Source organism: Sinocyclocheilus grahami, unplaced genomic scaffold (genome assembly GCF_001515645.1).
Source record: "Sinocyclocheilus grahami isolate Dianchi unplaced genomic scaffold, SAMN03320097.WGS_v1.1 scaffold1437.1, whole genome shotgun sequence".
NCBI lineage: Eukaryota > Metazoa > Chordata > Actinopteri > Cypriniformes > Cyprinidae > Sinocyclocheilus > Sinocyclocheilus grahami.
In genome coordinates, this window is record NW_015506616.1 from 166,583 (window position 1) to 190,780 (window position 24,198).

Consider the following 24,198-nt stretch of genomic DNA (forward strand, 5'->3'; position numbering starts at 1 on the left):
GTGAAACATAATACTATATATATATATATATATATATAAACATTGTATTATATAATATTTACCGATATGGAGCTTTTCAGCTCTACCCATAATTTATAGGAAAACATTTTTCCTCAGCTGTCGTCTCAGTTGGTTTGGATGATTAATAACACATAATACTGAAGATCACAGATGGAAAGTGTCTTTGGTTTTGTCTCATTCCAGTAGGGTATGATGTAGATTTGTCTGTTTCTCACGACTGTGACGCATTATCAGTTGTTTGGAGATGTGTTGAGTATCAAACTATTAAACGCTGCATATGCTGAACATTTTCATATTTCAGGTCCACTGAGCCAATAATTGGGGATCAAACGATCGTGATTAGATAATGAAGATCGGCAAGATGTCTGTCCTAAACTGTGATGTCTTGCGGACATCAATTCCACTGTAGTGAATGGGTGCCGTCAGAATGAGAGTCCAAACAGCTGATAAAAACATCACAATAATCCACAGCACTCCAGTCCATCAGTTAACATCTGGAGAAGACAAAAGCTGAAACACATCCAGCATTAAGATGCTTTTAACTAAAATATGAGTCCATAATCCATAATAAGTCCATCTGCTGTTGTCTCTCGCATCAAAATCTAGTCACATATGTGTTTAGAGCTGTGTAAACGGTGCTTGATCTGTGCAGATTTCTCTCCTGATTCACACCAGAACACTGACTCACTGGAGGAAGCGTTATTGTGGATTATGGACTCAATGCATTTTAGTTAAAACGTCTTAATGCTGGGTTTGTTTCAGCTTTTGTCTTCTCCAGATGTTAACTGATGGACTGGAGTGCTGTGGATTATTGTGATGTTTTTATCAGCTGTTTGGACTCTCATTCTGACGGCACCCATTCACTGCAGAGCATCCGTTGCTGAGACACTGATGGAATGATATATTTCAAGAAAACAGTAATAACAACAACTCACCGTTACAGCTGATCTCATACACAGTGATGAAGCTCCAGACGGATGGTGCTGATGCTGATGCTGGTTTCCATGGTAACAGTGGCAGCGGCGAGGACACTTGAGCTGGATGATTGTCAGCGGCGCTTGTGTTTGCTCCGTTTCATCTGAAACACATGAGGACTGTTATGAATCGTGCTGATTATTTGACAGAAACACCAACATTAAATACAGAAAATGATGCAATCAACATCACCGTTACAGCTGATCTCATACACAGTGATGAAGCTCCAGACGGATGGTGCTGATGCTGATGCTGGTTTCCATGGTAACAGTGGCAGCGGCGAGGACACTTGAGCTGGATGATTGTCAGCGGCGCTTGTGTTTGCTCCGTTTCATCTGAAACACGAGGACTGTTATGAATCGTGCTGATTATTTGACAGAAACACCAACATTAAATACAGAAAATGATGCAATCAACGCTGAACAAACTGAAATCATTTATTTTAGTCAAAAGTAATGTGCATTTTTCTTTTGTTCATCGTTTATTCATATATGTGCAAAACTAGAAAACCAAATACATTTCAATATGTGTATAATTCACTGCCAGTTTCTGCCTCTCCAAGAGAAAATCAGAGTATTTTTGTGGAAATCCTCAGTGTGTCTGAAGCAGCTGTATTTCAATCAAAGGCTTCCTTCTCCTAAGACGCCTCAGCAAATGCATCTGATCTGTCAGTGAGAAGCTGCTGTCGTTCCTCAGGACGCTGATCTTCATGTCAAACGTTGATTGATCTGCAGACTGAAACACAAGAGCATCAGACACTGACATCGTAATACTCAGACATGCTGCCGATTTCCCTCCAAAACGATGTCACTTCCTGGAGATGAGGCTTTAACCAACTGGCTTTTATTTAGAATTTGGATGCAAAGTGATAGAACACGGGAAAAAATAACATATAAATTAATTGATTAAAACGAAATGTCATACAAACAGTAAAGATTTTGAACAGAAAAAAATATATAAAAATTATCAGTTGGTTTAAAAAAATCTTGAAAATATCATACAAATAGTAAAATATTTTATTTTAAATATATATATATATATAATGTTCTTGTAAAACACATACTGCAATATTTTTTGTTTGATGTACATCAATATATTTTTTTTACAATATCTACAGATACATATAAAGATAGAAATAAAATAATTCTTCAAAGGTTTACATAAAACTATTTTTCTGTATATATTTAGTATTCGATATGAAAAACATTTATATTAAACTATTAAAATAGATGTTAACTATGATACAATATGAAAACCTGTCAGTTATGCTTTTATCAAATATTACTCACTTTTCTAGTTTTCATTTAGTTTAATTCGAAGTAGCAAATTTGAAGTGATTTTGAAAATAATGAACAAAATTATATGAATAATAAAAACTTAGACATTTAAAACAAAAAACTAATAAAACCGATACAAATGCAGAATAAAATTACAAAAATAAAATAAACTAAATCTAAAAAATAACTAAATACAAACTGAAATAAAAATAAATATACATTTAAAAATAACAAGTAGTAATAAAACCTAAAAATTTTTTTTTTTCTAAAACTGAAAATGAAAGTGGACCACAGCTCTGAAATCTAAATTGAGAAAAGATTAAATAAATAAAATTACAAAAGTTCTGATGTTACTGGAGACAAACACCATTGGTTATCACATGACTGACCATAACATGTTTAAAATACAATTTTAGAACTGCAGGGGAGAGGCACATGAACTAATGATCATTTTTTTGGTGTATTCTAGCCGGTATTTTTATGAGTTTGCCAGAACAGCACACAGGTTTGGACCGCCGGGACGGTGAGTTTGATGTGGCTTTACCTACAGACGAGGAGCTTCCATCAGAGCGGCTTCATCTGCATCCAGCTGCGCGTGAATCATGCGCTCTATCAGTCTGCTGTAGCGCGTCTCGTCCAGCAGGGGGCGGAGCCTCTCGTTGCACCGCCCCCGTTCTTTAAGCCACTCCTCCCTGAGGTTGTGGAGCGTCTGTGACTCCGCTTCTCCTCTCCTCGCTCCCTCATCAGTGCGCAGCACTGAAGACGCCTCCTGCGTCACGGTGTGGATCTCCGTCTGCAGAGTCTGAGCCAGAGATCCAGCGCAGACGCTCGGCCTCTCCAGCGGCTGCACGTCATGTGACACGGGCAGGAAGTCACACAGCGAGTGCAGGAAGTGCAGCAAACTCAGCTCATCCCTGCGGCAGAACACAACGAATCACGTTCACCCAACAGCAACACAGTTTCAAAGAGATTTATGGGTTCTCAAGTTCATGTCGTTCAAGCAAAAATCTTCCAATGAATCAAACTTTTAGTTAAAATGAATGAAATGAAGTCCATTTTGTTATCATTTATTCATCTCAAGTCATTTTAAAGAAATATGCTGTTATTTTTTTCAGTGACCACATGAAAAAAGGCACATCTTAAAAGTAGCTTTTTAATTTATTTTTATTCTATTTTTACATCTCAATTAAAATTACTTCTGTATTCCTAATTTTTAACGAATATTTCCTTTTGTACATTTATTGAAGTGCCTTTTTTCATATATGAAATCCATTTTATTTTATCGCAAATTCAATTTTATTTTTTCCCAAATTGCATTTTTTTTTCTAGATTGCATTTTAATAGTTATGTTAAAATCATGAAAATTTTTACATTTACTAAAAGTTTAACAAAAATTACATTTCTAAATTTCTTTCATTTTATTATTTCTGGATTGTTTTTAATTGTTTAAATACATTTTTAACAAAAATAAAAAATCTAATAAAAACTCTAGAATTTTAATGATTTATTAAACTTTATAAAACAATAAGGCCTATGAAATTCATTTAAATAGTTTAATAATTTTGCATTATTATTATTACTACTTTAAGAAGTATTGTCTGCTGTACAATAGTAATATATTTCTGTCATAATTTCTTCAAGTTAAACCAATAATTTATTTTGACAGGTTGTAGTGAAGATCTTTGAGAGTTTTTTTGTGTATGAGTGTATCTAAATATTATTTTCATGACTGGATTCTGCGATTCTGTCCATCATAGGGCCATATATATATATATATATATATATATATCTCATACATTATATTATATTATTATATTTAAACAACATACAGTATATCATACATTATATTATACACACACACACACAGACACATTTATTTATATTACTGACACTTAAGTGGTCAAACCTGTTCATTATAAGGATGTGTCCTAATACTTTTGTCCATATGGTGAGCAGATGAGCAGAAAGTCACATGACTGAAACAAACTGATCGTCCATGTTTTCACCTGCAGTAGACGCTCAAGATGCCCTGAAACGGTGAGTTCTGCTCCCAGCGAAAGAGCCTGACGCTCGATGGGTCTGCAGTGAAGCGTGGGTCGATCTCCAGCCTCTCGAACCGCAGCGACTCCTGCAACCAGCCCTGCACATCCGCCAGCGTGTGACACGGACACTCCAGCCGGAAAAACCACACGTCCAGCAGCGCCAGCAGGCTGAGGAGATCGTCTCTGGCCTCGTCTGAACACACAAACCATCAGAGAACAACTCTGTGAATAGAAACTGCAGATGCCGATACCGATAACAATACCGATACTGAAACCGATAGTTTGGTTTTCAGAATCACAAGGAAAAAAAATATCTCCCAAGTAATGCTGTAAACTGTACAGGAACACTCATTTGGTACATTACTATAATATTAGAGGTCACAATTAACAGAGCCCAAACTATTATATTCAACCGCTATTTATTTTTAAATATAATAATCACACTCAGATAAAAACGGAAATGTTTGCATACAACTCAATTGCACATTTTTCATAAAAACTTGTCTTCATGATTTATTCAAACATACATATATAATTAACAGTAAATAAGCTCCTAGTGTAAGCTAGTGTTTTAATGGCTAACTAACCAACTGTGAACACTGGATAACGTTCCTGATTTTTTTTTTAATGAAATTTCAAATTACACATGAACCACACCAAAAAAAACTATGATACAAAAAAAGTATATTTTTTTCATTATTGATGAGAAATGTATTATTTTATTAAATTTATAAGAAAAATAATCCGAGGATTACCAGTATTAATTCCATTGGAATGAATGTAACTTAAATTCCTTTGAATTCATAACTTATGATAAAAAAAACATTTCTCATTTTCATGTTTAAATTTAAGCACTAAAATAGCTAAAAGAAATTAGACATAATAAAATGACAAAAACACAAAATTACTAAAACTTTAAATTAAAATTAAAATAAAAGAACAGAAAATATAAAAATTAAATTGAATTCAAAATATTAACAAAACTATAATAGAATATTAATGATACTAAAATAACACCGATATGAAAAAGGAAACAAAGGAAGCATACAAACATTTAAAAAAATATATGCAAACTTCACTTTTAAATTCATTTGGGTAACCAACTCAAAAATGTCCCTGCATGGCATTTTACACTCTTCAAAATGCTTTGCAAAAACAATATTTGTAGGTAAATATGTTTGTTGCAATGTATTGTTATATTGATGCAAAAAAAACAAAAAACACTTTTGTTCTCATTTAAAGGAAGCATCAATTGAATCAATCAGTCATTGTAGTCAAGTAGATTCAAAATGTTTAGTGTAAGAAATACAGTAAAAATCTAGTTAAAAGATTAAATAAAAATAGACATTAATAAGGCATGTTTTCACAGTTTTCTCACGCAATAAACAAGGAAGAGTCATATTTTTTCATTTTTTTAAATATGTACTAATATAACAGTACATAGTCATAAACAGCTAAATTTACTTACAGATATACTAAAACATTTTAATATATAAAAAATCCCTTTGGGGGACATTTCTGAGTGACGATGCAAACGAATCGTTAAATCAGGGTCATTTGAATCAATTCACTGAAATGGACATTTTGAACTGATTCACGGAAATGAATCAAATATACCAGCTCTAATTGTGTTTTAACAAGTTTAAACAACACAGTTGATATTAGTAAATCATCTCATTTAGTCCAACAGAGCAGATTTCGAGCAGTTTTTGAGGTCTATGATTAGCTGGTCTCCTTCAGGTAAGGTGAGGAACAAACGCAGCTGCATTTCTAAAAACAGACTAATTTTGCATGGCGGCCTGGTTTCTATGGTTACAGTCTCTTATTACCCTGAGCAGCCCGAGTGTGAATATATCTGATAACTGTACAGTAATGAGATTCAGCTTCAATATTTGCTCCCATTCTCTATTAGCATGAAGTCTAGGGCCGGATGGTAGGTTGTAACGCTCAAACAAACAGATATCAACAAAACATATAATGTTTTAAGAGCTGCACAGAGTCACACTTTTCAGAGAAATCAACCTACAAACGCTTTACTTGGTTCATTAGACTTCATCTTTAAACTTAGCAAGAAAATTAATTTAGGTTAATCAGATCTTTTGAGCAATCCCCTTTAAATGAATCAGTGAATTCATCTGTGATGAACGATATGCAAGTGCTATAACAAGTCTCAGTTAGCTTAACGCAGTACACGTAGCAAGTGTTTTTTTAAATAATATAATAAAAAAAAAAGAAAACAGATAGAATAGAAAAAAAATAGAGCAAGCTAGTGTTAAGAGGTCTTTTTTGCTTGCGTTAATTGTATAATAAATGAAAAGAAAACAGATAGAATACAAAAAGATTAGAAAGCAAGTGTTAGTTTTGTTTTTTTAAGAAAACGAAGCAAATGAATAGAGTGCAAGTCTAAAAGGGACAAGTGTTTTTTTTTTAAAGAATAGAATTAGAATAGAGAGTGCTAGAGTTAGAGGGTCAAACAAAAATGGAAGAGATGTGTTTTTAGCCGATTCTTGAAGATGTGTAAGCACTCAGCTGCTCGCATTGAGTTGAGCAGGTCATTCCACCAGGAGGGAACAGTTAATGAAAGAGTCAGTGAAAGTGATTTTGTGCTTCTTTGGGATGAACAATAAAGCGACGTTCACTTGCAGAACACCAGACTTATATGCCTCTAGAAGCTTAAGTAATGAATTTAGGTAAAGGGGTGCAGAGCCAGTGGTGGTTTTGTAGGCAAATATTAATGCCTTGAATTTTATGCGAGCAGCTACTGGTAGCCAGTGCAAACTGATAAACAGAGGTATGATGTGTATTATATTCGGCTCATTAAAAATTAATCTTGTTGCTGTGTTCTGGATTAATTGTAAAGGTTTGATAGAACTGGCTGGAAGACCTGCCAAGAGAGCATTGCAATAGTCCAGCCTGGACAGAACAAGAGCTTGAACAAGGAGTTGTGAAGCATGTTTCAAAAGAAAAGGCCTGATCTTCTGTATGTTGAATAAAGCAAATCTGCAGGACCGGGCAGTTTTAGCAATGTGGTCTGAGAAATTCAGTCGATCATCAATCATAATGTTGTTTTTGAAGGAGTTATGGTTGATGTGCCTAGCTGGAGGGTGAAATTGTGATGAAACAATGGGTTTGATGGAACCACAAGCAGTTCTGTCTTGGCAAGGTTGACTCTAAAAGATATGGGTTAAGAGTGGGTTTCTTAAGTAGTGGGGTTATACGAGCCGGTCTAAACACCAGTGTGAAGGGATATGTTAATGATGTGAGTGAGTGCAGGTACAACTGCATGAGAAATGGCTTGAAGGAGATGAGATGGAATAGGATCAAGCGGACAAGTAGTAGGATGATTGGAAAGGATGAGTTTAAAGACTTCTGCCTCAGAGAGTGGAGAGAAGGATGAAAACGAGTGTATGTTTGCTGGTAAGATGTGCTTGACAGTTTGTGGTGTGGAAAATTGTGCACTGAGGTTTTTAATTTTATTAAAGAAAAACGTGGCAAAGTGAGAGTTGATGAAGGAGGGGGAGGAGGAGGAGAAAGGAGGGAGGAAAATGTTTTAAAGAGCATGCGAGAGTTAGACGAATTGTTAATTTTGTTACAGTAGTATGTCCTTTTAGCAGTGGAGACATTAGCAGAAAAGGAAGAGAGGAGTGACTGATACACATTAAGGTCAGTAGGATTTTTGGATTTACGCCACACCCTTTCTGCAGCCCTGAGCTTAGAACAATGCTCGTGGAGAATATCAGATAGCCAAGGGGCAGAACGGGTGGTACGGCCTGGCCTGGAAGACAAGGGGCAGACAGTGTCTAAACAAAGATGTAAGAGTGGAGCAGAAAGTATCAATATCAAAAGATTCTAACAGTTCAGGGGAAGGAAGCGAAGATGAAACCATAGCAGATAGCCGGGAGGGTGAGAGTGAGCATAGGTTACGACGAAAGATGACATGTGGAGGGGTATGTGTTGTGTCAGGAACCATGCTGATTTGTATTTAATTGATTTTGTATTTATTTGTATCACGTATTTCAAATAAAAAGTTTTTATATGTTTGAATTTTATTAAAATTTTAGTTTACTACAATAACCCCAAGTCAAATTTATATTGTTTCAAAGCAGCTTTACAAAAAAATCATGATGTTTATCAGGGTTTCTACAGATATTAACAAGTGAAATTTAAGGCTTTTTTTAATACCACCTAATATGAAATTTAAGACCTAAACCTGTAATGGAAATACACATTATATTACATACATATATGTAATATTTAATGCGTTTAATGTAAAAAGAAAAACATTTCATCACTGTCATAAATTATATTTATTATTACGAAAGTGAAATTTAAGGCTTTTTTTAATACCACCTAATATGAAATTTAAGACCTAAACCTGTAATGGAAATACACATTATATTACATACATATATGTAATATTTAATGCGTTTAATGTAAAAAGAAAAACATTTCATCACTGTCATAAATTATATTTATTATTTATTACGATATACAGTGAACTTTTCATATCAGCAGGCAATATTCCACACAAAATATTCCCACAAAAGTACCACATCACCAAGATTTCTGGTGGTGTAATCAATTATTCTGAAGCAATATTTTCATCAGTGTTCTATCAGCTTTTACATACTTAAATCTGCATATTTTTATTTACCTTTATAAAGGCATATTTTTTTTTTTGTCAAATTATTACAATATATCAATAAATTCTATAGGGCTGTTACCAGTCAGATTAAACTATTTACACTGCAAAATTGCAACTACAATAAATAATGTTATGAGATTAATGTTTTAAATACATTTATGAATAAACAAACAAAAAATGTTGGGGGAAATGCATACTTTTCAACATAATAAACTACCAGTAGGTCCTTGTTTGGAACTATTTTCGTTGGTGAAACGGAACAAAACAGTAAATATTGTGTCTAAAATGCAAGTAACTTATCTACTTATCTTAACTACTTGTTTATTGAACTAAAATCAATGTAACATTTGCAATCGTGAGAATATTCAGCAAAACATCTCCCTTGGTATGTTACTGATCTATATCATGTTATGAATAAACAACATTTTGAATTTATACCTCAGTGTGTTTCTTCTGAGTTTCTTTATGTGTGCTGTTACGCTCATTTGTTTTGAAGTCTCTCACAAAGAGACAGGCAGCGCGCCTTGATACCAGAAATACACTATCCATTATCAATCCCTGTTCACGTTGAATGCAATAAAATCAGAAGAATCATTATTTAATTTCGATGCTTCATTGGTTATTTTTTTTTGGTCACTTAAGTTTTAATCAGGCTGTTTGTCCGGTCAGGCAAGTAGAAAAAACCCCAAAAACATTTTAAACTAGCTAGAAGGCTGGTGGTCAGCTAACTGTAGCTCGACCTATATTTATTACTATTATTATTGAGAACATTATGTACCTTAAAAGTTAGTTCGACCTGTATTCTGCGAATGTTACGGTGTTTAATGGAAAACGTTAAAAGACATTAAAACTAGCTAGAAGGCTGGTGGTCAGCTAACTGTAGCTCGACCTATATTTATTACTATTATTATTGAGAACATTATGTACACAAAGAAGTTAGTTCGACCTGTATTCTGCGAATGTTACGGTGTTTAATGGAAAACGTTAAAAGATATTACGAATTTTTAAGGCATTTTATTAGGAAAACGTTAAGACATTTTAAAGGGGTCCTATTATGCTTTTTCACTTTTTTAATTTTAGTCAGTGTGTAGTGTGTATGTTTTGGCATAAAAAAGATCTAGAAAGTTACAAATCTCAAAGTCCACTCCAAAGGGAGATATTTCGTTTTTAAAAAAATCCCTTTTCAAGAACTACAACGAACGGCTCGTTTGGACTACAGCGTTTGGTTTCCGGGCTTTGTGATATCACAAAGCGGCTTATTAGAATATCATTACAAATAATTCCCGCCTACAGAAATGTGAATGTTTGGGGAGGGGCGAGGGGTGAGGTTGTGGTTAGAACGCTTGGTTGAGTGAGCGCATCAGACGAGACGAAGAAGAAGAGCTGCTGCAGAGTTAGTGCATCAGAGAAAACCAAGAAGAAGAGCTGCTGTGCTGTAGCGTCAAATTTTCAGCATGTCTAGAACAATTCTTACAAGTATAACACGACGTAGCTGGGCACCACGGATAAACGCCGAACGGCATCGCCGGTGTGCCTACACTCATAGAAAATAATGTATATGAATTTTAAAGATGTGGCGTGACGCTGCGCTTCTCGTCCGGTGCGCAACCGCCTGAAACGCTGTTTTTTTCACCTCCGTGCTCAAACGTCTTTGTATGGGCTTCCGAAAGCAGATGATGTCAGGAAACAGTGGTTGCAATTTATTTTTAACTCTGTTCCTGAGCATTATAACCCCAATTTACTATTGTGGGCTGCGCATTTACTGAGGACAGCTTCCACAACATGAGGGAGTACAGTGCCTGCCGGATTCGCCAAAAAGCTTTTGTTGAAAGACGGAGCAAGGGGCGTGGCAGTACTGAAACACCGTCTAAGCTGTTCGCCAATCACAACGCACCGGGACAGCTAACCAATCACAACACATTTTGTTTTTCGGAAGGCGGACCTTCATCAAAGCCGGAACTAATCGAGCCGTTTGTGCCAGGCTGGGGAGAAAGGTATTTTAATAATGTAAATTATGTGAAAAATAATGCGTTTTTCGAACCACCAAGCATGAGAGCATGTTCTAGTACACCCCCAAAACTAAATCAAGACTTTGTAAAAGAGCATAATAGGACCCCTTTAAGACTTTTTAAGGACCCACGGACACCCTGGTTTAGGTTTATAATATCTTAACTTCTCGCCTTACAGTCATGTTTAGCTGATTAGATTTAGAATTGTGAGAAAATATACTTTACATTCTGCGAATATATAATCAATCAATCAAGATTTGTTATAAACATTTTTCATTTTCATTTAGTTACCACTTGATGTACTAAAATAACTAGAACTGAAACAATAAAAACTGTATCTGGATATAAAAAATAAAATAAAAACAAAAAAGCTTAGGAAAAAAACTAAATATATATATAAAAACTAATTCAAACTATTAATAAAAACTATAATAGCACCTCAATATTTCTTGCTTTAGTGAAAAAAAAGCCTTGATTATTTGAAGAGTAAATCTCACATACGTGTTACTTGTTGTCGTCAGAACGACACCGACAATCAAACTCTGTCCGATGACTCTTTGCCAAACTCTGTGCATCTTCAGAGGAGCCTCAGCGCATTCAGTCTGCATCCCAGCATCCTCTTCATCTCCAGCACCATCATCATCATCATCTTCATCCCACAGAGAAACAAGCCCCTCCTGCGACATTCACAGACAAACCGGATCTAAAGAGTGCTAAACTGTTGACCACTAATTTAATCTCAAGCACTTTTACTCCATTTTTATTATGAAAGTTTGAAGAACCTGCTCTGGAGAGGAGATTGCATGTTCTCTGCCTGACACCAGATCAGTTAAAGCCACTAATGACTGCTGTAGAAGTCTGTCTTTGACCTCCACGTCTCTCTGAAGGTCTTCAAGGCCGCTCAGGCCGCTCTAAAGACACAGCAAACCAATAACAGTCAACCATGCATGTTATATTTGAGAGGAATAATCCAGCTTCAATGCCACACTCTCAGAAAAAGGTACAAAACTGTCACTGGGGCGGTACTAGGGATGTACGATCCACTCAACTCACGATTCGATTCACGATTTTGTTTTTAACAAAATGAGATTTAAGACAAATGTTAAATTAAATGTTTCCTTTTATTATTGCTTGGACAAAATGCTGTGCGTTTCTTTGTGAAATATAAGACGTTAACACAAATAAAATAAATCTCTTCATATAAACAAAATAAGGCTTTGTCTGTGCTCAAAATACCACTGCATTTTAATCATGATCCAAACAAAGATGCTGCACACATGCAACACGAGCAGTTTTTAATCTAAATTAGATTGTATCATTTCGAAATTTGAAGCAAAAACAGAATGGTTTGACTTCAGTTTTGTGAAACTATGCATACAAAATATCTGCATGAAACCGAAACAGCAGACGAGCTGAACGAGACGCAGATGCACTCTCTGCCAGCAGGTGACGCTTAAAGCGTTTTCTTGGTTTCCGCTGTAAACACAGCAGCGCTACACTTATGAACTTTAATATGCATTATACAGAGAAAAAATACCATCGAAAGACAGTAAGTTCCCCTCAGACACACACTTGTATAAACTCCTACCCCTAATTGAATCACGATTTGTTTAGCATCTCAACCAATTTGAATCGCCACGTTTGAATTGATTTTCAACCGGCTCGCGGTTAATCGTTACATCCCTAGGTGGTACCATTTCAAAATGTACTAATTTGTCATTTTAAAGTACTAACATGCAGTGTTGGGGGTAATGCATTACAAGTAATGCGAGTAACTTAATCAGATTACCTTTTTTGCAGGTAACTAGTAAAGTAACGCATTACTTTTTAATTTACAAGAAGTTACTTTTTCAAATAAGTAGCGCCAGTTACTTTTTTTTCCCATTTATTGATTGAAAGCTCTCCTGACCCCATGTTGAGAGAAGGAAACTGATTATGAGTCTGTAGACTCATAGACACGAGCAGGTGCTTCTGTTAATTACCTGCAGTCTGGACTCTAAGGCTTGAACCGTAAGAAGGTGATTCTCCTGCGCTGCGTCTGATGAGTTCAGCTCCTCACCGTCTGATCGGCAACACTACAGAGCATTGATAGTTTTAACACACAGCAAACTCAATCAGACGCATTAGAAACAGAGATCAGTGCTTCTCAACCGATGTGTTGCACATCTAGTCTGTTCATACTGCAGACACCAGGGAGAAACTGTGTTAAATGCAAACAAACAACTACAACTAATCATGCATAATTAATAAATCAAAATAAATATACTTAAGTTGTTATTTTTACGTGCATCTATTTTATGTATTATGTGCATGCAATCAAACTCTAAAGACTAGATCAAATTGAAAGTGCAATATATAATGCTTGGTCCTGAAGCAAAAGCAGTTGAGAAGCACTGATAGATGAAGATGAAGCTGTTGACGCACAGAGTAAGTGACGGCACACAGATCAGTGAGTAGAAAGCTGCTAAGTGGCTCTGCTGATGAACTCTCAAACACTAAGAGCATCTGATCCGTCCCGCATCCCATAAAGTCATCAACGAGCAGCAGACGCACTCCTGTCCAACACCCCGCCACCTGAAACACAGAAGAACGCCATTAGTTAGCATTGGTAGCTATATACAGCTGAGGTCAAAAGTTTACATCCCCCTTTCAGAATCTGCAAAATGTTAATTATTTTACCAAAATAAAAGGGATCTTACAAAATGCATGTTATTGTTTATTTAGTACTGACCTGAATAAGAGAAAAAATTACCCCGTTCAAAAGTTTTCTTAATACGGTGTTGTTACCTTAATGATCCACAGCTGTGTTTTTTTGTTTAGTGATAGTTGTTAATGAGTCCCTTGTTTGTCCTGAACAGTTAAAACTTTCTGCTGTTCTTCAGAAAAATCCGTCAGCTCCCACAAATTCTTTGGTTTTCCAGCATTTTTGTGTATTTGCACCCTTTCCAACAATGACTATATGATTTTGAGATGCATCTTTTCACGCTGAGGACAACTGAGGGACTCATATGCAACTATTACAGAAGGTTCAAACGCTCACTGATGCTCCAGAAGGAAAAACCATGCATTAAGAGCCGGGGGTGAAAACTTTTGAACCGAATGGAGATGTGTGCATTTTTCTTATTTTGCCTAAATATCATATTGTTTTCATTTAGTACTGCCTTCAGAGGCTACAGAAGATACATGTTTGCCAGAAGACAAAATAAGTTAAATTTACCCTGATCTTCAAATTCAAAAAGTTTTCATTTTGCTCTTATTGCATGGTTTTTCCTTCTAGAGCATCAGTGAGCACTATATATATAAAATTAGGCTTCGTTTGTAATTTAACTACTTTTCATGCAGAGGTTTAATCCAGGTTAGAAGTGTAAAAAGAAAAACTATATTACAAAAGGTTTTTAATGTTTATCTTGTTAATGTTTTATTATGAGTCAACCGAAGAAAAAAGGTTCTAGAGAAGTTGAAATGGTTAGAATCCATTCAAATAAAGGAGGATCCTCACCCATTAACGAAAACGTAAAATTAGACATCATAAATATCACAATGACTTTAACAGGCTTTCTGACTAAGGTCTATATACTGTAGGTATAAAAAAAACGTATTGTGGGCACCGATAGCCTAGTGGTTAATGCGCCGACATATAGCACAACTGTGCTCACGGCAATAAAAAAAGGCATAAAAGCCCCCAAAAATATTAAAAACAAGCTTATTATTTATGCATTATTAACAGAATTAATGCATCTTCAACAGAAACCTGTATTAGACCTCAAACAGACTCCAGTCACTGTGAGAACACTCTTACAGGACGTCGCTTCAACAAGCTCCTGGATAAACACGCAGCGATGCATCACAACAGATAATAACTAATCTGACATTTCCTGCTGCTTTGAAATGTTTCCGGCACGAACGGTAACCTTTAAATGCAAGTCCCGCAAACAGCTTTTAATATCGTCCATCAGTAAGTGTACAGTGAACATCTGTGCTGCGATTGACAGTCTCCTTTCTGTTTATCGCTTATTAAAAACCTCTTAAAAGAAGCATAACAGCAAACTGAAGTTGCTGTTGAGGTCACCAAATGCATTTTGTGATGCTTTACAGAGCGGTGGTTCTCTACCAGGGGCCCGGGACCCACTATAGAGCCTCAGCACACTGCCAATGGGGCCACAAAGTGGCTTAAAATGACATAAAATGAGCAATAAAATAAAGTAAAAGACCTAATAAGCTGACGTTGTGGGGACGATTTAAATGTGTCCCTCCAAAAAAACCGCATTTTTATTTATGTTTTTTTATTTTACATCACAACGTCTTGTAAAACCTGGATAATATCTGAGGGAATTTTAAAAGTGAATTTCTAGACCTGAAAAAAAATAAAAATAATGAAAATGAATATTACCTGTAAAAGTTGAGAACATATTTCCAAAATGAATATACATTTTTCTGGGTTTGTCAAGTTCAGAAAATTTTACCAGGTGGAAATTACAGCTGAGAATTTTTTTTTAATATATATATAAATATTTTAAAAACCATATCCTATAATTAAATTAAAATATTAAAACTTAAATAATTTTAGTTTAATGCAAGACACCCCAGGTGAATAGGATTATAAAAAATCTTCAGTTTTTTTTTAAAATATGTAAATGAGACATTTATTTAAATATGCATTAGCTTGCAAATATTTCTAGTTGATAAATATGGGATAAATTCAGGTTCAAAAATCAAAATGCTTGTTTGATTTTGTTGACATACTGTGTTAGAGTTAAAGTTTTTGGGATTTCTCTTTTTTTATCATAAATAAGAAAATACTGTCAACAGCCAGAAAAAAAAACCACATTTCTACCAAGTTTTTTATGATTAAAATGTTGCATAAAATCATGTGAATGATAAATAATATGAACAAACCCCTCAGTAAGACCATTCAGAGCATAGACAGGAATAGAACTGTTTGGTGTGTGTAAAGTGCTGCTGAAGTGGAGATGCAAACGTGTAAAGATGTTTTGTAATTGAAATCACTGAAATAGATAAAGTCCAATAAAATAAACACTTGTGCACAATGTGTATTTTGGATGTTTTGTTTCCACTAGTCTGAAAGAGCATGTTAAAAAAGCCAAATCTCTCCAAATTGCCTGTAGTGTCTTGCCTTAATTATTTTAATATATTGCCAATCCTAGTTTCTGTAAATACAAATATTTGAAAAATTAGCAGCTTTGTCACTATAGCTTTACAGCAGAAATACCTTCAAATATCGTCTCAAACAATAGGGAGTCAAAAAAGAGCTGAGAACCACTGCTTTAGACAACAAATACTGTCCTAGAAATATTCTCTATTAAAAAGACATCAAAAAGAACATTATAATCACTGTTTTATGATGATAACAGCTTAACCTACAATTAGAGGGCAATGCATGAGCTAATGAAATATGAAATGCAATGAAAGCTCATTTGGATAAAAGCATCTGCCAAATGCATAATCTGGCAAAGCCTGTCAGGAACACGTCCAGATCATTATTTGCGTTCAAAATCCAAAACAAAAAGAAAACAGGCTCGTCTTTTAGCACATTGTGACATTATTTGCATGACAATTCTCACCCTCAGGCCATCCAAGATGAAGAGGAATTTTTTCTTAATCAGATTTGTAGAAATGTAGCATTGCATCAGTGTCTCTGCAGTGAATGGGTGCCGTCAGAATGAGAGTCCAAACAGCTGATAAAAACATCACAATAATCCACAGCACTCCGGTCCATCAGTTAACATCTGGAGAAGACAAAAGCTGAAACTAATCCAGCATTAAGACGTTTATAACTTCTAACCGTTGCTTCTGGCCAAAATAATAATTCCATAATTATTACAAGTACAAAATATGAGTCCATAATTCATAATAACGCTTCCTTCAGTGAAAAAGTGCATCTGCTGTTGTCTCTCGCATCAAAATCCAGCCACATATTTGTTTAGAGTAGGGCTGCAACTAACGATTATTTTGATAATCGATTAGTTGGGCGATTATTTTTCCGATTAATCAGATAAAAAATACAATATTTTCTTTATTTTAACTTTACTGACAATAACACACTATTCCACATTCTGCCCAATGTCCTTAAAAAAAAAGTGCCAACTGAATGCTTTGAAAACATTCAGTCTTTCAGTCTAGTCTTTTTGATGAATTGGGTATCTGAATAAAAAAAAAAAAACACTATAAAGCACTTGACTTCCTTTTTTTTCTGCCTTTCCTTCATAGATAACAGCAATAATTATATTATAGCGTTAAAAATAGCCTACTACTGTTACTAAAGAGCTTATGCATATTGGAGGACTAACCCATACAGAAAGCTAAAAAATGATTTTGGTAATTATTACCAATACTCTTAGTTAAGAGCAGCAGTGGCACAGACCTTACAAAATTGGTTAAAGCCCTTACATACATTTGTTTTAATATATTTGTTAATCACTGTAGGCTATATAGTAAATATAGTTTAAATCTCTAGATCAAAAATGTAAATAATAAAGATAATAAAGACGAATAAAATCACAGTTATGCTCTGCAGGAACACGCGTCGCGTGCACTTTGATCTCAGTCAGTCTCCTCTTACTGTCATTTCTTTATCCTGTAAAAGCATCTGCTGCTGTCCCTTCACAGTTCCTACTCTCATAAATTACTCACACTGCATGTTGACTTTTAAACCTAAATGTAATGTTCAACAACAGATATTTCAGCACAATAATGTTTTTGCGCCGAATATTGTCTCCCTCTCTGTCTTCCGTCTGTTTAATGTGCTCTTTCAATAGATTCCGGTAACACTTTATTTTGATGGTCCCTTTTGATCATTCTGTTGACAATAATTAATGTTGCACCTACATATCTACTAACTCTCATTAGAGTATTAGTAGACTGTCTGCTTAATATCAGCTAACTCTTTATTGTGATGGATCCCCAGAGTTTCTACTGACTACAAGTAACTTTGCAAATACATGTCAACTTATTCTAGCCCTAACCCTACCAGTCTACTAATACTCTACTAACACTCTAATGAGAGTTAGTAAACATGAAGGTGCAACGTTACTTATAGTCAACAGAATGTGTTAAAGGGACCATCAAAATAAAGTGAAACCAATATTTAAACTTAACGCAGACTGTCAGGGTGGGCCTCTATGCAAAAATGGAAAGGCTTGTGTGAATTTGTGACATTTACAGATAAGGATACGACCGTTAACTGAATTGTTTTGCGCTGAGGGATCACATACTTTTGCTGCAGGAGCTCATTCTGTTTCCTCCAATATTTTTAAATGCATTTTTGTCCATTGAAATGCGTTATTCAGTGCTGTAATTTGATGCGACCGGCTGCAGTTGTACGTGCACTGTGGGCAGACCCGACTAATCGATAATGAGAATAGTTGTTGATGATTTTCATTATCGATAATAATCGATTTTATCGATTAGTTGTTGCAGCCCTAGTTTAGAGCTGTTTAAACGCTGCTTGATCTGTGCAGATTTCTCTCCCGATTCAGACCAGAACACTTTTTCACTGAAGGAAGCGTTATTGTGGATTATGGACTCTATGGTATTTGAGTTAAAAATGTCTTAATGCTGGATTTGTTTCAGCTTTTGGCTTCTCTAGATGTTAACTGATGGACTGGAGTGCTGTGGATTACTTGTGATGTTTTTATCAGCTCTCATTCTGACGGCACCCATTCACTGCAGAGCATCCATTGCTGAGACACTGATGATCTTTTAGCTAATTGAATGAACTACTCCTTTAACACTTCAACACCACAAATAAACACTCACCTGGAAAGTGTCTTTCCACACAGCGCAGACGTTTCCCTGACTGAAGGTTACGACAACGAGACCGTCGTTTTTCAGAGTGTGAATCACCTGAATACTCAGCGGTTGCTCGTAAGGAAGGAGACACACATCCAGAGGAAGTCCGTTCTCAAAACGAACCAGCTGTTTCATGCTTGTGGCCGCCAGAACAGCCGATCTCCAACCACCGTCGAATTCTTCCGCCGACAGAACCATCATGCATTGGATCACAGAGCTGTAGGCATCAGGTACAAGACATGCAGAACTCAAGGTTCTTCCATCTTCTATGAAATACAGTATGTTTTTGACTTTAGATTGATCACTTGGCACATTTTGGGCTCCTTGAATCACTAGCTTTCTTCGGCGAAGAGGAAGTTCGCCAATAAAATTGACCGTCATGGGAATTGGCACTTCTTTCACTCCACTGGTTTGCGAGGATGTATAAAAAACTGAGTTTTCATGACTCCAAATCAATGCAGGGCCGAGCAATATTGAAATATTATCTCTCATCTCGTACGGCAACACAAACTCAGCATGAAGTTTCGCATCGGTGGATGTGCATATGGAGTAAAGCATGTACTTAAAAGCAGACGTCCTCTTCTTGCACAGTCTCAGTAAAACACAAGGCACTTTTTGCCTCTGCTGAATATCCAGAGCGGAGCAACAATGAACAACGTCCGCTTCTGCAGAGCCGTCCTTGTGAATCAGAGACAAGTTACGATCTCTAATGGAGAAGCTCTGCGAGTCTCGGGCGAAGGACAGACTGTAGAATGAAACCTCCGAGCCTTTGCGATGATCTCTGGTTTTCGAGCTAAAACTCTTGCACTGGAAAGCAAGCACTTCTCCTTTAACCGCAAGCATTTCGACGTGCCGTACTGCTGCCATCGCCTTGAGATTTGAAGTCAACTCAAATGAAAAGCTGGAGAAGTGAAAAGAAACCTCGATCTCCAAGGAAATTCAACAACATATTTCCAAAGATTTTGCACATAACACCAAGTCATTTACTGGGGACGTTTGGTGCAATCCGAGTCCGTTTGGCGTCAGGATTCGGGTCATTCGGTTTGGTGTCCAAACTTGTAAAGCTTAAAAAAAAACTTGGTTCACTGTTGAAAACAATCAGAAAGTTGGTGGATTAAGCAAGTAAAGCCTGACATATGAAATAAGCAATCTGACAATCTGAAACAGTTTACTGAAAAACTTTAGAGCAAACATAAAAGAAAGTCTAAAAAAAGTTTGCGTATGTGATTTTTTGTTGAGTTTCATATTTGATGCATCATTCTTCTATGGCTCATATAGTCTGATATTGTGAGAATATGGAGGGAAAAAAACAGCTCAGTTTTATTCAGAGACTCAAACTTTCTGCAGATGCTGATATTTGGGTCAATATCACCATAGAGTGCCTTTCAACCCTCACAATACTCACTAGGGCTGGGTAAAAAAATATAGATATTATTTTTACTGAACAATATCGATTCTTAAATCCCAAGAATCGATTAGTCTAGCCTGTTTTCAGTTAATGGACGGAACGTTGAAGGGCACCTCCCATCCAATAAATCGCAATAAGCATTGTGCGTTGGTACTTTTAATATGAAACAAAGTCTCAGATTTCAAATGATGTCCACTGTATTGCAGTATTCATACAATAAATGCCGTTTTGGCGCTGTTTAATGTGAAGTGATCGCTGTAGGGCCTCAGTGAACTGATCGTCTCCTCCTCTTTATTACTAGTTATAGCACAAAATAAACATGACTAAGCATCCGAAGGCAAGATAAAAGAGTTACAATCCGTATCCTGTCCCATGTAATCGCTCAGCCAGTGTTTCAGCCGCGCAAAGATGTCAATATAACGGCTTGTAAACAATGTAACGTCACATTTACCTCAGAAAAACACATATTCGGTGACCGTAAACTCGTTTGGCAGCCAGAAAAATAAACTGTAGAGAGGGGCATTTTGCTAAATATATGCACCATATAACACATTCATTATAAATGTTACAGTTCTTCAATGATCTTCAGATTTGAGACTCTAAAGCAAGATTGCTGGAGAATCAAGTAACTTAAAGCTGAGCTGCTTCAGTCCAGTAAGTGTTCATCTGGAGATATTACTACACTTATTCTGACGCTTACTTGATCAAAACCAGTCAAGATTTCAGATTTGACAGCAGAACGCAAAGTTTAGCTCATGTTAATCATTTGGAGGCTTTAGAAATGCATACAGTAGGCTTTATAGGGGTAAAGATTAGACTTAACTTCCTCGAGCTGAATTCTAATAACACGAATACTAGTCATTTATATTTGTATCGTGAAAATAACTGCTGTAGAAATTAATTTAAAAGTGAAAATAATTGTAAATACTAATATATATATATATATGCACTATTAAGCAACGGTTAACCAACCAGTGTAAGGTTACCTCAGGCACGCAAACTTGATACTACAGTGAAGTTCTGCCTTTAATATTAATACAACATTAACTTGGGATACCCTGGGTAATAAGGAATTCATATCTTATAACAAAATGCGTTCATACTTTACTTACCTCTGTTGTTTTTACTTTTTAATCTGTTTTAAACGCTACCGCTCTTCCTCAAAGAAACTGCGCGCGCATCTGACGCACATCACGTTCGCGTTGTTTCTTAAAGAGACAGTCGTACAATTCAATCAGTGTTTCACAAATACGTGATGTCGTCAGATGCTTTTACTGCTTTTGGACTCTGCGCGTGATGTGATTATTTGCTTTCAATTGCCGGAGCGTATCAGAGGAACTTTATCTTGCTGCGAGAGCCCGTTCAAAGGTTTGTTTGACATGTCCGAGCCAACATGGCGTCAGCGTGTGCCCAGTTTCGCGGAGTCAGCGGTGGATTCCATTGATGCTCGGGCCACTGCTGACGTACAGAGCGCTCTAACATGGCGGAGGCAGGACAGGCGGAATCAGAGCAGGTAATAAGACAGCTAAACAAAAGAAGCGTTACATGTTATATTCTCATCTGAAATGGATTTATAATTAATGTTTACAACGCTCTCCGAAAGGACATCGAGAGCAAGATCGAAGAGACACGGCAGAGGTTTAAAAGCGAGTGTGTTGGAGGTGAGTTAGCAGCACGCTAAGTTCTCAAGTGTTGTGATCTCCACGATAGCATGCATTATTAATATTAATATTAAATATTAGAATATCGACAGTGACTTTTCAGACTTTTATGGGTCGTGTGTTATGGTGAAGGTTCATTACGAGAGCTGATGTGTAATATTTGATATCACAGCTGTTGGATTCAGCTGTCAAGGCAGAAAACCTGATTATGTTTTAATAATTATATTGTTTTTTGCTGTTGTAAAAGGAATAAATAGCAGTAGGTGCATAGCCTTACAGTCTTCCCGGACTGTGTTTGAAATCATATTCTCATATACCGCTTTAAAATATGTCCTGATGCTTGTAGTGCGGTCGCACGATTAATCGCGATTAATCGCTTCCAAAATAAAAGTTTTTGTTTACATACTATATATGTGTGTGTGCTGTTTATTTATAATGTCTGTATAAATATACACACATACAGTATATATTTTGAAAATATGTACATTTACATATATTTAAATATAAACATCTTTTTCTGAAATATATGCATGCATGTGTGTGTATTTATATATGCTTAGTAAATATACACAGCACACACACATATATAATGTAAACAACATTTTTATTTTGGATGCGATTAATCACGATTAATCGTGTGACAGCACACACTTAAAAAAAACACATATATATATATATGCATATACTGTATGTTGTGGGAACTGATAGTTATTAATCAGTCTATTATTCCTGGTCTGTCTCTAATTCAAACCCTGCATTGCGTTTACTAACAATCCTGCAGAGTCCCAAGACAAATATGACAGCAGAGACGTGGAGAGACTCTTCAGAGACGACGCTCTGGTCGAAGGCTACCTCGCATGGAGACACTTTGTTGTGGAGGACACCTTAAAGATGATCGACGAGAGCTTACAGTGGAGGAAAGAGTTCACACTGAATGGTATGCGGGCTTGATGCTTGTGCTTGTTCCCAGAAGAGGCTGAAATGAGGAAGTTACTCGCATGCATGTCGAGCTGCTGTATCATAGATCTCGTGAAAACATGTCTAGGTCACGTTTGCCGAAAAGAAAATGAAACTTATTTTAGGACTATTATTGGATTTTTTTTGTTTCCTCATTCATGCATCTGGACACATTTTTTAAAGTTTTATTTTTTAAATAATTTTTTTAATAAAAAATAAATAAAAGCATCTTTTTTCTCAACTATGTTCCTAATTAATTTAGTACTTTTTTTATTTTTACATATTACAGTAAAAAAAAAAAAAAACTTTATTTTTAAAATAATTGAAAAAAAAATCAAGATTATTCTGAGTTGTAATTTTTATGACTGTTGAACCATTTTTACCATATTACAGTAAAACGTAAAAAAAAAATTAAAATAAACAAAATCACCATTATTTTCAACTGTAATTGCCATTACTTGAGTTAATTTTTTACCATATTACAATAAAAATTGTAACATTTACATTTTATTTTAAAATAGAAAAATCACCATTCTCAACTGATTTTATCACTGTAGTACTTTAAAAAAAAAACATATTACAGTAAAATTATTGTAATTTAAAAAAAAAAATTTACATTTTTATTTAAAAAAAATCACTATTATTCTCAATTGTGATTTTCATTACCGTAGTACAATTTTACCATATTACAATAAAATGGTAACATTTATTTTAAAATAAAAAAATCATCATTATTTTCAACTGTGATTTTATCACTGCAGTACAATTTTTTTTTACCATATTACAGTAAAATTATTGTAATTTTACATTTTATTTTTTAAAAAGTTATAAAAAAAAAACACTATTCTCAATTGTGATTTTCATTACCGTAGTACAATTTTTTTTACCATATTACAGTAAAAATTTTAACTTTTTGAAAAAAAAATTTTTTTTTTTAAATTTTTAAAATAAAGAAAAATCACCATTATTCTCAACTGTGATTCTCATTACTATGATACATTTTTACTGTATTACAGTAAAACTTGTCATTTTAATTAAATACATTTAAAATTAAAATTTAGTAAAAGAAATGTTACCGCATTGCAGTAAAAAAATATTGTATGTATTAAATGTATTCAAATCAGCATAAAACTTATTTTTGAATTATGACGCTTGACAAATTCACCTTTTTAAATGATTAGAAGATGCAGTTAACTATTCAAGTTGTTAAGTACCGAAGCTGTAATTATTTGGTCCTGTATTACTGGTTTAAATTTATTATTTAATATATTATTTTTTTTTGGATCCCAGCATGGTCATGAGTGCTTCACGGATAAATAGTGCATAATTTCTATGTGCTCCATCTGTGATTCACAGTTATAAAGATTTAAAGCTGTCATTGACTGACCAACAGA

General features: G+C 35.2%; 2 protein-coding genes across 2 annotated transcripts in view; one reads left to right on the forward strand and one right to left on the reverse strand.

Moving 5' to 3' along the window:
- Positions 1-2,715: 2,715 nt before the first annotated feature.
- Positions 2,716-21,378, reverse strand: fancb (FA complementation group B). The gene is made up of 9 exons (XM_016256509.1): positions 21,299-21,378; positions 18,746-19,863; positions 13,394-13,543; positions 12,952-13,044; positions 11,752-11,880; positions 11,471-11,646; positions 8,002-8,090; positions 4,280-4,508; positions 2,716-3,187 (listed from the first exon to the last, which is right to left on the reverse strand). The coding sequence occupies exons 2-9, from the start codon at positions 19,643-19,645 to the stop codon at positions 2,818-2,820; spliced, it is 2,136 nt and encodes a 711-aa protein (XP_016111995.1). The 5' UTR covers positions 19,646-19,863; positions 21,299-21,378; the 3' UTR covers positions 2,716-2,817.
- Positions 21,379-21,559: 181 nt separating this feature from the next.
- The window catches only part of mospd2 (motile sperm domain containing 2), a 29,902-nt gene continuing 27,263 nt past the window's right edge, over positions 21,560-24,198 (forward strand). The window contains exons 1-3 of the mRNA XM_016256511.1: positions 21,560-21,699; positions 21,790-21,847; positions 22,629-22,792. Coding sequence (XP_016111997.1) covers positions 21,667-21,699; positions 21,790-21,847; positions 22,629-22,792 — 255 coding nt within the window. The 5' untranslated portion in view covers positions 21,560-21,666. The remainder of the gene's footprint in view (positions 21,700-21,789; positions 21,848-22,628; positions 22,793-24,198) is intronic.

What these genes read in the sequence shown, in the direction of transcription:
- fancb (XM_016256509.1), bottom strand. Translation starts at nt 19,645, where the DNA reads ATGGCAGCAGTACGGCACGTCGAAATGCTTGCGGTTAAAGGAGAAGTG. An exon ending in TGTGTGCCGTCACTTACTCT is followed by an intron (nt 13,045 to 13,393) that starts GTGCGTCAACAG and finishes AATGCTCTGTAG; the next exon opens with TGTTGCCGATCAGACGGTGA. An exon ending in CTGACGACAACAAGTAACAC is followed by an intron (nt 8,091 to 11,470) that starts GTATGTGAGATT and finishes CTTGTCTTCCAG; the next exon opens with GCCAGGCCGTACCACCCGTT.